Source organism: Numida meleagris, chromosome 4 (assembly GCF_002078875.1).
Source record: "Numida meleagris isolate 19003 breed g44 Domestic line chromosome 4, NumMel1.0, whole genome shotgun sequence".
Lineage (NCBI taxonomy): Eukaryota > Metazoa > Chordata > Aves > Galliformes > Numididae > Numida > Numida meleagris.
The window spans coordinates 59,177,128-59,193,175 of NC_034412.1; the positions used below are offsets into that span (position 1 = coordinate 59,177,128).

A 16,048-nucleotide genomic window follows, 5' to 3' on the forward strand; every position below is an offset into this window, starting at 1 on the left:
ATTTCAAATGCATTTTCTTTATTTCTGTGTTCTTCCCTGGGACTGTTACTTACGGTGGTTTCCTATAAAAATATGTTCTCTCTCGTTCGTGATCATCCTCCTTCTCAGAATCTTCACTGCTTGATGATAAGCTGTCGTCTCGACGTCCTTCTTCAGGCTGGAAGGGAATGCCAGGTGAGAAGACTGCTGGAGTTTTAGGTGAACCAAATACCGAGCATGAGCCTTCACTAGTAGATGAGTAATGGGAGGGACCATCAATAATTACAGACAAAAGGTCCATTTCTGTCTCCTCCGGAAACTGATTGTAAAAAGAAAAAAATACATATTAAATTGACAGAGATATTTCAGTCAAGAATGCATTAGATAACTCTGGAAAAAAAAAGACCAAGAGTGTTATGAGAAACTTGCAATCCCAAGCTCTTCATAATACAGCCATATGAAGTACAGAAATCACAAGATGGATTATGAAAAAGAAAGAAATGAAAGCTTGGTATGAAGACATTAGCCATTACCTATTGATTGAGCTCAATCTGTTAGCTAAAGATGTATCATGCTCTGATCAATTCATTCAATCAGAAGGAATGGAAACATTTCATATAAATTATAAAATATTTTGAAAGAAAAAAGCAAAAGCAAAAATCGTCATGAACCTCATAAAGGGGTGAAGTAGTCAGAAGCATTAGTGAGATATGCATGCAGAATGCTAACACAGAACGTACAGTCTTGTTTTGCACTTCTAGCCTGAGATCTTGGACAACATGTAGGACAAGTGATTAACAAGAAATAAACTTCAGGCCACATTTCCAAAAAGGGCCACAGATTTCTCCCATAAAGCATACCACAAGCAATTTTCAAACACTATCTTCTTTAATATGCATGCAAAAAATATCTAGAAATTTAACACCAGCACTAGCTACACAGTGTTACTACAGAGCTACAGAGTTGTCTGCAAATTAAAATGAGATCTGTGCTGAAATTAAGAACTGGCATTATAAGAATGTGGGGGGTAGAGTGGGAAGAATGTTTCAAATTTGGCAGTTCAAAGTATTTGGTAAAATTTTGCTACACCAACAAAACTTAACCTAACTGGTCTTTTGTATATATACACACATATATGCACATGTACATATATGTACACATTTTGTATTTTATATAGCCTACTGCTTTTATGTAACAAAAAGAAAAGGCAAGATAATTAAGGTATTTAAATGTACAAAGCACATTTTTATGTTTCATTTCCCCTTCCTCCTCAGAAATAAGGGTTTATTCCTGGAAGGATGAGATGAGCTGGAAAGTAGAAAGGGTATGTTACTATGTCTAGGGTTGTTTGGGTTTCTTTTTGGTGTTTGTATTTATTTAAAATAAGTTAAAAAAAAAAAAACTAAAAGTAACAAAAACTTTGCTATTATCCCTAAACATGTTTTTTTTTTTAAGCATTTAAAAAAAAATAGTCTGTGTACTAAGTTTTGAAAGATACCCTTCAAATAAATTATTATTTGAAAATGTCCTTCTCTGCATTAAATATAGGAATTTCAACAAGAAGTGTGAGCAGACATTCTCCTTCCCAGCAATTACTGTGTACTGGTGTTGATACCTATAATCTTGGAACACAATGTAACAGATGAGGACAACTGCACAGACTAAAATCCTCTTCTAAAGCACATTCATAAGTGTAAAATTAGGTCACTTTTTCATCAGCCTTGATCACCCTTCACAAGGATATGTACAAAATTCCAGTAAATCATTTTGAAAAGGCTACTAAGTTTTATGGCTATGTAAGGACATACCTGGGGAGTTTATCATAGTTTATCATATTCTTCTGTTTACCTTACATATTCCAATTTAAATATTTTTAGATTTTATATACATTCTGTTTAGCTGCGTGCTAAAGAGATGGAATAGTGAAAAGCAGCTCCCTGCAAGAAAAATTAGTTCTCTGGCAAAGACCGTTTCTTCTCAGAAATACCTGAAAATACCCTTCCCCCGGACAGCTCGACTGTTGTGCAATCCCCAAAACCGTTTTATTCAACTTAATTAGAAATGAAAAGAAAAAGAAAAAGTAAAACAATTACTGTAATCTCAGCTATGAAAAAAACAACATAATGGGAACATTTTTAAAATGAGAAAACAGCAACTAAAAAAAAAACGGAAGATTCAACAACCAGTTTCAAACACACACAATGACAGATCCATAGGGATACGGCAAACTTACTAATGTCCATTTCTAAAAGTCTAAAGATGTTTACAGACAAAATGATTTTTTCACACATCAAAAGAACTGTATTACTATTAAGTCAGCCTAAAGAAAAAAAATATATAATTCTAATATTATACTCAATTAATTTCTATGTTAGGAACTCAAAACACATCTGTCTTACGTAAGAACAAGCCTGTGTTCCAAACATCAGTAATTTGAGGCACACAAACAAAATACATCAGCAACTCAGGTCTGCCTAAGCATAGCCATCTCATAGCCTTGTGACCAGATGGCACAGGACATACGATGCTAAAGAATATAAAGTAATTCTTACAGAATCCTGTATGTTGAAAGTTACTCTTGGCCCAGGAGATGCAGCATCTACCCGGATATCTGGGAGATCTTCACTGTCTCCTAGTCTAGAACTGTAAACAAAACAAAAATACACCACCTTATTTAGTTTTATTACAGGATTTTATGTTCATGCAAACATTTAACTACACAAATAGAATGCAATAAAAAAGTAGTCAGTACTTAAGATTTTGGTACGGATGCAAATAGTAGATCATAACTGGCGCACTTAGGGTACGTGAAAAGGAAAATCAAGGGGAGAAGAGAAGGAAGTTACACATTACTCATCCAGTTGTCTATCACAGAATCATAGAATGGCCTGGGTTGAAAAGGACCTCAAGGATCATCGAGTTTCAACCCCCTTGCTAAGTGCAGGATCACCAACCACTAGACCAGGCTGCCCAGAGTCACATCCAGCCTGGCCTTGAATACCTCCAGGGACGGGGCATCCACAACCTCCCTGAACAACCTGTTCCAGTGCATCACCATCCTGTGTGTGAAAAACTTCCTCCTAATATGTAACCTAAACCTCCCCTGTCTCAGCTTAAAACCATTCCCCCTTGTCCTATCGCTATCTACCCTCATGAACAATCGATCCCCCTCCTGTTTATACGCTCCCTTCAAGTACTGGAAGGCCACAATGAGGTCTCCCCGGAGCCTTCTCTTTTCCAACCTAAACAAGCCCAGTTCCCTCAACCTTTCCTCATAGGAGAGGTGCTCCAGCCCTCTGATCATCTTAGTCGCCCTCCTCTGAACTCGTTCCAAGACCTCCACGTCTTTCTTGTGCTGGGGCCCCCAGGCCTGGACACAGTACTCCAGATGGGGCCTCACAAGAGCTCAGTAGAGGGGGACCACCACTTCCCTCCCCCTGCTGACCACTCCTCTTTTAATGCAGCCCAGAACATAGTTGGCCTTCTGGGCTGCCAGCGCACACTGCTGGCTCATGTCCAGCTTCTCATCCACCAGGACCCCCAAGTCCCTCTCCACAGGGCTGCTCTTGAGATTTCTTCCCCCAGTTTATATAAATACCGGGGACTGCCCTGGCCCAAGTGCAGCACCCTGCATTTGGCCTTGTTAAACCTCATTAGGTTCTCATGGGCCCACTTCTCCAACCTGTCCAGGTCCCTCTACATGGCTTCCCTTCCTTCAAATGCATCAACTGCACCGCTCAGCTTGGGCGTCATATCACTATTACAATCAGTGGTGCTATATCACTATCACTAAACAATCTTTGTTTTATTTAACTTCTTCAATCTTAAGCCAACATGCAGTCCTTTTCAGAAGCAGATGTTCGAGAGTCAAGTAGAAATCAAAACAATTTACAATATGCCTAATATCCTCATATGCAAGTTTCTTGTATGTCTTAAAAGCAGGATTCTATAAAAACCCTGAGGTTTTTTGTGTGTCTAAGAAGAAATTTTCTCACTTGACATGCTACTACCTCTGTCAAAAAAAAAGAAGTTTGATTAAAGATGAAAAATCACTTTTTGGAATAGATATGTCCGTCTTCTAAAATGATTGTGAAAGCATGTGTGAAGCAAATGTGTGTCACTGAATTTGTCCACACAGAAAAAACAGTACCCCATTGACATTCATCAATACATGCTGAGTGTTTATAGAGACCAATCAGTAGATGTGAGCACAGTGAGGTGGCGGGTGGTACATTTCAGCTGTGGCAACAGTGGGTCACCTCCTCTGGCACAGATTGTTACAAGTATGGCATGCAGGCTCATGTTCATCGCAGGCAAAAATGCATAGCTAATGGTAGTAACTGTAATGTGGTAACTGTAATGTGGTGGTAACTGTATTGAAAAAAGAGTGTTTTGTAGCTGAGATTTTGCTCTATTAAGCAGTGTTACCATGCTCTTTGTATCCGTTGTAAATTTCCATGGAAATAATTAGGAGGCATTACTTTTGGGGCAACCTCCGTAGATGCGGGCCTAGACTATTCCTTTTCACTCACTGAGGCCGAAGCAAGCCAAAAGGTTGGATAACCATGGTTTACGGAGACCAGACAGTGGATGTGAGCACAGCGAAGAGGTGGGTGGTGCATTTCAGGAGTGATGATGTGAAAGACACACCATGTTCTGGATAGCCATGCACGTTTGTCATACCACTAAATGAAGTGTGTCTCAGTCAGCTCACCTGCACAAATTGGTGAATTATTATCGAGGAACTGTGTATGGAGCTAAGTACTGGCTTCAATGCACTGGAAATGATAGTGGCAACATTGGAATATTGTGACGTTTGCAATAGCTGGTTCCCATGAATGCTCACACAGGAACAATAAGAACACTATACATAAGTTTGTCAGGACCTATTCAGCCAATACAAGGCTGATGGTGACAGTTTCCTCAATTGCATCATTACAGATGACAAGACATGTTGTCACCACTATGAGCCACAGCTAAAACGGCAGTTCATGGAGTGGCAACATGTGAATTCCTAATCAATGAAAAAGTTCAAGCCCTCAGCAGGTAAAGTTATGTGCACTGCCTTCTGGGATAGGAAAGGGGTGATCCTTCTGGATTTCCTGGAATCCAGACAAACCATCAACTCTGACTGCGACATTGCAACACTGACTAAACTTAAGGCTCGAAATCCCAGAGTCAGACCACAGAAGACAACCTTTCTCTTGAAACACCTGAACGCCAGGCCTCATACAAGTCTGAAGATCGTGAAGGACATCATCAATCTTGGCTGGTCTGTCCTACCCCATCCACTCTACAGTCCAGATTTGCACCTTCTGACTTCCATCTGTTCAGGCCGATGAAAGATGGACTGCGTGGGCAACAGTTGATGCCATCACAGCAGCTGTTAAACAGCGAGTCACCTCTGCTGGTGCACTTTTTTTTTTTTTTTTTTTTTAACAAGTACAGCATCCAGGCTCTAATGGTAGTGACTAAGTTGAATAGTAGTGCTTTGTAGCTGAGAATTGGCTCTATCAAGTAGTGTTATTGTGCATTGTAGCTGTTTCCATGGAAATAAATAGGAGGCATTACTTAGTAGAAGAAGCCTAACAGCCCAAGTCCAATGTTTCCTCCCTTAGGTATGCTGTTGTTACCATCCCATTTACCTTGTTCTGTCCATTCTCTTCAGAGGTGGTCTTCCTGATGCTGAAATACTCTTTGATCGGCTGTAGCTAGGTTTGTAGCTGAGACCCCATTTGTCTTTCAGGGAAGCAGCCTAAATCAAAAAGAATATTTAAATACAACACTGAAGCTAGTGAGAAAGAAACTCAGGAAAGCTAAAGTCTTGCTTCACACAGGTATGCCAGTTAAAAAAACAATATTTAATGTTCCACAGTAATGAAAATGTATCTCTCTATGAGCATTTGCCAGCACCTTCATCTTTACCTCTGAATAAACATTCACACTCACTGGAATTTGTAGTGCCCTGTTGCCAAAGCTAATAATCCAATCACTCTGATACATATCCTTCCTACATTCCACTATTACAACACAAGAAAATGTGCTAAAAGATAGAGCTGCAAACAAATTACTATTTGACTTCCTTGTGAATGAAGCATCATACTTGAAACTCATGCACTAGTGCACACTGAAAATAACATTTTGCCAATTTTGTTACCAGGTTCTGGGATAATAGCCACATGTTTGTGGATTAGCTGCAAGACTTGGTTGGTTTTTTTTTTTTGTGTATATGTTCAGTTTCTTCTATTGTCTCTCCTTAGTAGCTTGTTTTTATTTTTACTTCAGTTAATTTTGGAAACACGCAGTTTATTTACACAGAGAACAAACTTATAGAAAATATGCATGCCAAATGGAATACAACAGGTATCTATTGCTTGCCCAGACAGTTAACATGCCGGTGCCTTCATTCATCAGTCTAATTAAGAATCATTTTAAAATCCTCCACAAAGAGTGAACTACATCTTCAATACACATTTTCTGACATGTATTTCTGATCTTGTGAATATGCAAATAAATACATCTACATTATAGCAGCTATGAAATGTCAATTTTTCTATCACTGTTATTATAAATAAAGGGATACCTAAACTGATTCTTAATCTTTCTTATTCTGCATCTTCCTTTTCTTAAAAAAGTAAACCAAAACATTTCCATTGCTTTAACTAACAACAAGAAATATGCGATGCAAATGCAACCATGTTTTAAAGTAAATTCATACTGCTCACCCTCATACTGGATCGACGTAGCTTTTTTCGAACATCTCGGCGGATGTCATTCACAGCCACTGACTCCAATTGCTGATAGCGCTGAATTTCTTGATTTATAGTTCCTTCACTTGCACCTAATTTTCTGGAGATAAATTACAGTTGCTTTATCTTAGAAATAGATAGCACTATTTCCACTGTCTCAAAATCTGTCTTGCAGTGATGTTCTGCTTTTACTGAAAAAATGGGATATTCACCAGGAGTTTCATCAGCACCAAATATAGCTTCAGGAGATTTATCCTTGTTTTATATGGCAACTTCTAGTTGGGTATATTTTGTCCTTGAAGAGGACTCTTCGATTTTAAGATTTTAGTCTCCAAATCAATTAGCAAAGCAGACAGAGAACGTAGAACAAATTAGCATGCAAGAAGACACCAAACAACAGTACTAATACAAGGCTAACTAATGTGGAGAGTAAGTGTGGCTGTGCAACTCTTATTTCAAAGTTGTAACATTAGGTTTAAGTACTTCCTAAACACGTTCAATCACATGACAGTTGTTTAATTAAGAACAAGCATAATGGGAAAAATCTGAGAATCCTCCATGAGGTGAATAAAAATCCTTCTGTTTTAACAGTCCAAAGTTCTGCCAAAATCAGTGACAGTCATCCACAGAAGACTATCTTCTGCAGAAAAACACATCACTAAATAACTTCGACAACTCCGTAAAGAACCTGCTATTTTGAAAGAATCACAGTTTACTCTACTTCTTGTACAGTGAGAATAGACCCAAAGCATATTTTGATTCTTGAACCCCCGTTAAAGAAATATTTAACCTAAAATCCAAAGTTTAGATACAAGTAAAATGCCTCCACCCTACTATTTAACACCTAATTACCACGCTCTATATTCCTCTCTGAACCATAAATAAGTCTTAGTCTGCCTTAGGTGAGAAAAAAACAAAAGCCCAACAAACCACCAAACTGTATGTGTGAAAAATGATAAAATTTCAAGATGAAATTTCTGAAATTTTAGACAATTCTTTTAATGTTCTATTAAGTAGAGCATGTGAGATTTAATTTCAAAATATCACATACAAGATGTAAAAAGAGTCAATTTATTCTTCCAGAGAACAAGACTAAGTTTACTACAAGTAGAAAATAACAAATTTTGTTGAAGGAAGTCACCATTATAATAAATCAAGAGGGAATTATAATTTTGGATCAGCAAGAAATTGACGATTGCCATTGTAATGGAGAACCAAAGAGAACGTAGCTTAATTTGACGCTTGGGGAAGAATGTGAGAAATTTGATAAGATACTTGCATACATTTTTTTTTCTTAGGAAATCAGGAAGGACCTTTTTTCTCTCCTCCCTTTTTTTTTTTTTTTTAAATAATAAAACAGCAATTCCCATTTGACCATCACAGTGCTGCAAGGTACATGATAAGGTACATGAAAAGAAATAAGTCAGCTGCAGTCTGTTATTCCCAAACTTTGTGCGAGTTAAAGCAAAACACAACTTACTTTAAGTCATCAATAACTTTAGCTTGCTCATTGAGTTCTCTGATATCAACTAAACGTTTCACAAATTTTCTTCCTCGCTGTTCTCCAGTCTGAATACTAGAAGCTCCCTGCCGCTGGTGATCAACAATTTCCTATTTAAAATAAAGACATATCAATGACCTCATGAAAAACTGGACACGAGTATGATTTAACAAAAAAGTGAATTTCACACCTTAAAATTTGGACTACTGCATGCAAAAGAATCACTTTCAACTCAAAAGGCAACCGATTGGAATTCTTCCAGTGATCCAAATCCCATCATTCAGTTAGACACACTTTAGCGACTACATACATGTCCCCATGAGCAGGATCTGCCTGCTTTCATATGTGATCTGCTAGACTGAAGAGAATCACACTTCGCTGACCCCAACAGATATTCTACAGGAACAGAGTATCGCTGGTTTCTGGGACTCAAACCCAGCAGGTGATTTACAATCCGCTGCCCAAATGTTAGCTTGGGTGCATCTCCATAAAATGAACCTCCACCTGATTTCTAAACAACAAACAGGAACATTAGTGCTCTGAGATGAAATCTTCTCCAGTGGCAGGCAAGAGACATTTAAGATAGCCAGTAAGGAACACCTATTAAAATAGTTTTATGTGATACCAAAAAACAAGATTAGTAGCATATTAGGTAGATGCACCAAAAAAAGTTTCTTTCATTTAAGTTAGTAAATTACTCTACACACCTGTAAGAAAATCTAAGAAAATATATCTATAGCTACAGCTTTTCCAGTTCAGGCACCTAAGTTAGTTCTCATATCTCTATGTTTCCAAATCCCAATTCTAGATAACACCAGTAGAAATATGATCTGTGACTTCTTGTGTTTGAAATATTGCATCGAAAACTAGCACAATTTTTTTTGTTTGTTTGAAACATGAATCACATAAGCTACATGACTAGCAAGCTGAACTCAAAAAACTCACGACTAAGACCTTTCCTTTTGACTGAAAACTTTGTCAAGCTCATCGCAATCAATAATACATATTTTGGTTGATTTGCTTACTGTGTGTATAGTAGGAGACATAGTGTCAACTTCATCCTCATCTGACAAGTCAGCTATGTTTACAGAGTTGAGGTCAGCAATATCATCAATATCTTCTTCTCCTGTCAGTGTTGTGAGGGTGTTGCCTAAAGCGTTCAGTCTTTTCCCAATGTTTGGATCCATATGGACATCGATACCACACATCTTCCATAATACATTCAGTGTCCAGGTTCCAGCACTACTACTTTCTGGATTTATTAAAAGGAAAAAATACAGACGTTTAACCAGTTAGATTATTTATCAGTTATGAAGAAATGTCTTTACCACCCACTTGGGAACAACTCTGAGGAAAATCTATTCCACAGCTTGTTGCTACAACTTCGTAGCTACTATGTTAATATTTCTTAAAAAAAAAAAAAAAAAAAAAAGATGTACACAGACAAATCTAATGAAAATAAATACCCTTCAGCAAAGATGATAACAAAAACAGGATTTCTAACAGCATGAAGTCTAAAGGATGCTCATCTACATGAAAAGAATACTGACTTTTTTTTATCCTCCTCCCTTTTTTTTTTTTTTCCCTAAAAAAAAAAAAACTATTTCAAGTCCTTGAACAGTGAGGCCAGAGGCTGATATAGATATAGCATGTTGGCTGAATATCATGTCTTCCCACGATTATTCTAATGAGCACCACCTTGTATCACCAAAATCCAGAACTTCTTAAAAGCAGAATAATAGAACATACTGTTTTTCCTTATAAATAAATTCACCCTGTTTTTCTCCACTAAGAATTCCACCCAAGATAAACTTTTATTAACTGCAGCATGAGTTTTATTCCTAAGTCTCCTCAGCACAGAAAAGCAAATGAGGGATCATCGTGAGCAAAGTATGGGTACAAGGGACACTGCAGATGCAACATTTGGGCAGACAGATGAGAGCCACCAAGCAGCAGCTATGATGACTAAGATAGACAGTGTCGCTTATTTTTGAAGCATGTCAGAACTCAGCAGGAGCGGCTGGGAGGAGAAAGCTTGGGAATAACAGGAGTTATCTCAGGAAGCACTAAAACAACACTGCTGTTACAAAGAACTATTCTCCAATCAAGGAACAAACTCATACACACAAAAAACCCCACACCAATTAAATTACAACATGGTTATCAAAGGATTTAATTTTCTTGTTTTATGAATCCTTTATTTAAATCTGAATGTAATTATTTAAAAAGTATATTACCTGCTGCAGCTTGTCCTGTTGTCCTGGAACATACCTCATATGTACCATCTGGCACAACACCTACATATGAAGCACATACATAGGTTAGGCAGACAGAGTTTGAATGTTGCTTTAGACTAGCCTTTCCAAATTCCCCCTCAAGTCTCTTGTGCTCCATAATCAACATTTAATCAACTGCATTTTTAGTTTTAATTCCCATTGAATTACTTCATTCATATTTGGTAAAGTGATTTTACGCAGTAACATACAAGTTCATATCAACTTGAAATTTCATGTGAATTCTAGAACCTTCAGCCCGATGAAAACCATCTATATTAAAACACTAAAAACTTACTGGGACCTTATGAGATATAAAAGCAATACATCTAATTCTTCCAACATTTCTCAGACAAAACTTAAAATTAATGCTTGCAGTATGACATAGTCCCTTAATAAGGGAATGCAATTTGTTTTAACAGCAATACAACTTTTTAGATTCACGCTATTTTGCTTTCAAAAGGCCAAAGTTTTTCTTTGTGGGGAAAGCTCAGCAGCTTTAAAAGGCACAACAAAGGGTAAAAGGAAATTTATATCTGCAATTCTATTGTGCAGTATGAAATCGAAGCCACTTACATGCATTCATGACCAGATCTCCTCTTATTTCCGGTTTCCAGTCATCCCAGCTTGTCTCAAAGCCATCAGCAAAGCGAATACAGAAGTTTTTAAAGTGACCTTTGCTAACTAAAGACTCTGAGGAGCAGGCAGTGATTAATGTGCTTTCGATGGTCAGGACTAAAGCAGAGCCAGTGTCAAGATCAGCAGTGTGGTTAGACTAGAAAATAATATCAGAGAGAATTTGCTCAAGACAGCAAAGTTGAATATTGACTACACACGTAATGTTTATCTTTCCCTATCAGAAAACTGATCACCTTCTCATATCTTCTTGTATTTTCCCTTTTCTGCACAAAATTTCAGAAGTATCGCATCTGTCCATATAATGTCTCAAATTGCTGCTTTCTAGTAAACATGCCTACGTTGCAATCACATTAGGGCAGTGGAAGTTGAGCTCATATGGAAAAGGAAAGAAAATCCACATTTGATCATGGACTAGATACTCAAGTGTTATCAACCACCTGATCTCTTGAGCACAGAACAGAAATTCAGGGCTCTTGTCCATAAAAAAGAAAAGTTCGTAAGCTGATTAAATGACGACGAAAAGCATCTTTAAGACTTCTAAGATTTTTTGGTGCTTATTTTGTTATCTACAATGATGCAGAGTAATCAGACAATCTGTGTATTCAATAATTTCCAGCCCCTTGTATATGATAGTCTATCATTTTGTTCATTGGCAAAAAAAAAAAAGCCCACATTCTCCCTTTTCTAAAGCTATACTTCTTTCTATTCAACATATTTATTGTAAACATACTGTTTTATATACAGCTTTATTAACTAGATTTTTTTTTTTAAGAATTTGCTATCTTTTTTAACATAAAAGGCATAAAATGCCATCTGCTTTCTCTGCAGCTGTCAGATACAAGATTAAGTATCACAATACTATGTCATTATGAATTCTTGGTTATTGCCTCATTAGTCCTGTACATTTCAATGTATTATGACTATTACTTTCTACATTGCAATGATTCATTTCTGTTCTGGAATTATTTCCCTTTAAGAATATTCCCTGTTTGACATCAGAGCAGTCTCTGAATCTAAGGTTTTCTCTTGACACTATCTAGCATTATCTATCCTTACAATACTCCACTGCTATGCGTATTTGACTTATTTTTTTAAACTGCTGTCAGTTGGCAATGTAATGTTATCTATTTTGTCATTAGGAAGTGCTGATCATAGTTTTATATATGAAGAGACAGACACAACCGCAGTTATTTCTAAGATAGCAAGAACAAAAGGAATATAGGTCTATTAACTGAGAATAAAGCTTCATATTTCCAAGAAAGTGAGGGCCACCGATTTAGCTACCTTCCTACTTATCTGAAGAATCAATCAGTATTCAGATTTACATGTCAAAACTGAGGGAACATCCTGCACCATGCTGTACTGGTTGCCAAGAAACTCAGAAACCCGTACAGCCTGTGAAAGGATTGCTGCGAAACTAGACTAGACTGGAAGGGATTCCAGAAACATAATACAATGTACATTCCCTTACAGAATGAGTTGCGTTAACACACTGCACAATGCACTGTGTTGGCATCACTTTAACACGTAAACTTGTTAACAGCACATGAAAAAATACATTATCATGTATAATGTATTTATACATAAATAATCTGTGATTCTGTGATAATATATTAGAATTTCCCTGCACTACAATGATACACTTTGTGGCAATGACTACATTTACATCTCTTTCTATAGTCCATTCTGAATTCTTAAATGAAGGTAAATGTTTGAAAAATACATATCAAGTAGTTATTCATACTGTCACTCCTTGTTTGATTAAATAACAAAAAGTTAATGTGAACATTTTAAAAAGGTTTTCTATTTATAATCATATGAAAAAGATTAATTGAAATTTCTGATGTAAGTTTTCAAGGAAATATGAGCCATTTGCACGTTTCCATGGACTTTCCAAAGTGCTGTGCAAGTATGCAGTGTAAACAAGAATCCAGTACATTTCCCCAAAACAGGGGCACCAGCTGAAGCATGCATAACTTAGTCTTGTCATAAATTAGAATGCCATTTCCATCATGAACAGTGTCACTACTGCAACTTCAACATCCTACATCCTTCATTGGTGTAACAAAAAATTAGATTTATGTACAGAAAAGCGATATACCACCTAAAAATGGGTATTTCAACAGGCTCAATAGCCACATTGCTTCAGATATTTTGATTACCTGGGGTGTGTTTGTGATGGGCAGGCAAATTCCTAAGTCATTTACAGTCAGCTGAAGAAATAGGGTCCCAAAAGCCTGTGCAGAGGTTTGCTGGATTCCAGGCAGCATGTCTACTACTTCTTTTGTGGCCATATGAATATCTTTATGCAAAGCCATTCTCTGCTCATTCCAGTTGTCGTATGCAGCCTTGTAATTCAGCCAGAACAGCACAGCTTTAGGAAGAAACCAGAATGCTTGGTTGAAATGAACTCATACAAAAAAAAACCACATTCACTAAAAAATGTTAGTTTTTTTTTTTCATTTTTACTGTTTCTCCATTATTTTTATGCTGTGAATACATAACAATGTACACAAGTGTATGTGTACATATACACACTCAGGATGTACTTAAGAGGCTCATGCTGCAAAGGACAAGACCAGCAAAGCTGATAATTTAGTATCTCAGTTAACAAACTAAAATACAGAAAACAATGCTTTATAAAGACTTACAAAACCATACTCCTCCAAGCAACCTGAGAACTAATCATCTCAGCAAATGGAATTTTTGACATAAGGAATTTTTAGCCTGTTGGCAAGCAGCAGATCTCCTATAAATATCTCAGTTAGTATACTTCATTAAACATTTTGGTTTGGCATGAAATAAACTGAATCTTGAACAAGCAAGCCTGGTTGCAAAAAAAATAAAAAAAAATAAAAATAAAATAGCTTGCCCTGTACGAAAACAAATTTTGTAGCAATTGTCTATCTCATACCTCTATCAAAGGCCACAGGCTGAGCAAAAACAATTGGTCTGTTCAAAGTAATAAGGACAGCTTCTCTATCTGATGAGCCACTGATTTCTTCTCGCAGAGCATTTCTTAATCCAATTCTTGTCTTAAAATAGGCAACTTGATGAAAGTCTGAGCCAGCTTCTTCATAAACCTTAGAATGTTCAAAAATGGAGAGGAAGAGAAGTTTGTAGCAGGGAGAAGGTCAGGGAGGGGGAGAGATAAGTTAGTCTATTTGACAAAGTGTAGAATTACAATAAGTAGTAAAAATCTCTTCTTTCCCCTTTTTCTCTTCTATCCAAATCTTGTTTGAGGATATTCAATTTCCTCCCATTAGTTTCTAATCACTGTGTTATTTTTCTTATTTACCATGAAATGTTAACTAAAATAATTATTCAGATTATTTATTGTGATACCACATCTATAGATTCTAAAACTTGTATTTATTTCTACACATCACAAAATATTTCCGTATCATAGAATTACTGATTGCAGGTGATACCTACTCTATCGTCTGATCAGAACAAAAAAATCAAAACGATTGGCTGGCTTGGTTCTGTGTTTCTAAATCATGCTCTATTAAGTCTGAATAGCATATGGAAAGATGGTGAGCACCAACCTGATGTTTAACAATCTGTCCCAGTGCCAGATTTAAATCCACCTGGCATTTCCCAAACAGTTTGAGGTAGCTGCTACTTCCAGGCATTGCTTTGGTTTGAAGTCTGTTTGAGAGCTCAAGTTCTATCAGTCCAGTTTCAAATCTCACAGCTCGCATCGAGGGAGTTGTAGCTGTCACTTGAATTCCCTAAATGAATAAGGAAGGTACAGTTATTAAAGTGTGACTTCAAGGCAGAAAGAGAAGTGGGGGAAATAAAACAAAAAATCCTTTTCACTGTGCAGCTAAAAAAAAAGAAGGCATAATGATTTTTCATAACAAAATCTTTTAAGATGACTGGAACCAAACTTGAGATTCTATCTTCATGCAGATTACTCTCGATTCAGCTAGCTTTCAGGTACAAACCAAACTATTCCATCATTACTAGCATCTAGAACCACTGTTTTATCATTATAGGATTACCTTAAACTGTAGGCTCAATGAGTAAAGAAGAATTTTTGGTTTTTCTCCATCACTTGTGCCATCATGTTCATTCCAAAGAGGTATTGGCTGCTCCCCTCCTATACACAATAAATATACACATTCAGAGTTTTAACACAGAAAACACTGTAAAACAAGTAGGTATTAAAGAAGTGGCACTGAATTAAGCCTCATTTCAATCAGTAATTTGCTAAAGTTTTATAAAAACAGGTACAGGTTCAAGACACAACATACACAGATGCAGATTCAGCTTGTTACATGTAGCTAATAGTCTCCTACTGCAAATGGAGACAAAGAGGCAAGATCCTCCCTTGTCAGACTTCCTGCAGGAGGACTCAAAGCCTGAAGACAACTTGAAAATCTCATTTTCAAAACATATTGCTGCAGGAAAAAAAACAGATCTCCTAATTATTTGACAGTAAAATGTAAACACTAACCAAACACCATGCCTGGAAAGAGGAACTGAAATCATATACGTATCTTTCAGTAATGGAGAAAAGGGTATTCTGAGGCAATTTAATTTAGCACTTACTTCCTCACTCTGGTACATTTCATACAAAGTTACAGTCCCTAAGCTTAAGAAGCAATCCTGTCTTAGCTTCCCCTTGAGATCTGGTCTATATTCAGTCCTAGTTTACAGGAACAGTTGTTACTGGGAAAGGCTAAGGCTGTTAATTCTCTTGAAAAATGCCAACTCTTCTAATTAGTTATTCGGTGGTAAGAACAGGTAGTTAAATCATGGATTTTTAAAATGTTATATACAGTAAGTTTTTATCACTCAATATTTATCTGGGTGTCTTTCCTCTCCAATCGTCTGAAAGACTTCCTTTGCATTCTGCAGCGAGGTTGTGGATGCCCCCTCCCTGGAAGCATTCAAGGCCA

The 16,048-nt window shown here is 36.9% G+C and overlaps 1 protein-coding gene across 11 annotated transcripts in view; it reads right to left on the reverse strand.

The window, feature by feature from the left end:
- Positions 1-16,048, reverse strand: part of KIAA1109 (KIAA1109 ortholog) — a 114,949-nt gene that overhangs the window by 19,163 nt on the left and 79,738 nt on the right. For 6 of the 11 annotated variants that reach the window (XM_021397165.1, XM_021397162.1, XM_021397163.1 and 3 more), the window contains 14 exons: positions 15,149-15,246; positions 14,690-14,875; positions 14,056-14,224; positions 13,304-13,515; positions 11,079-11,277; positions 10,467-10,526; positions 9,255-9,481; positions 8,540-8,740; positions 8,209-8,339; positions 6,705-6,828; positions 5,625-5,734; positions 2,532-2,622; positions 1,967-2,029; positions 54-298 (listed from right to left, as the gene is read on the reverse strand). In XM_021397165.1, the coding sequence (XP_021252840.1) occupies positions 54-298; positions 1,967-2,029; positions 2,532-2,622; positions 5,625-5,734; positions 6,705-6,828; positions 8,209-8,339; positions 8,540-8,740; positions 9,255-9,481; positions 10,467-10,526; positions 11,079-11,277; positions 13,304-13,515; positions 14,056-14,224; positions 14,690-14,875; positions 15,149-15,246 (2,116 nt within the window). The remainder of the gene's footprint in view (positions 1-53; positions 299-1,966; positions 2,030-2,531; positions 2,623-5,624; positions 5,735-6,704; positions 6,829-8,208; positions 8,340-8,539; positions 8,741-9,254; positions 9,482-10,466; positions 10,527-11,078; positions 11,278-13,303; positions 13,516-14,055; positions 14,225-14,689; positions 14,876-15,148; positions 15,247-16,048) is intronic. The other 5 variants (XM_021397167.1, XM_021397168.1, XM_021397164.1 and 2 more) reach the window with 5 other exon arrangements.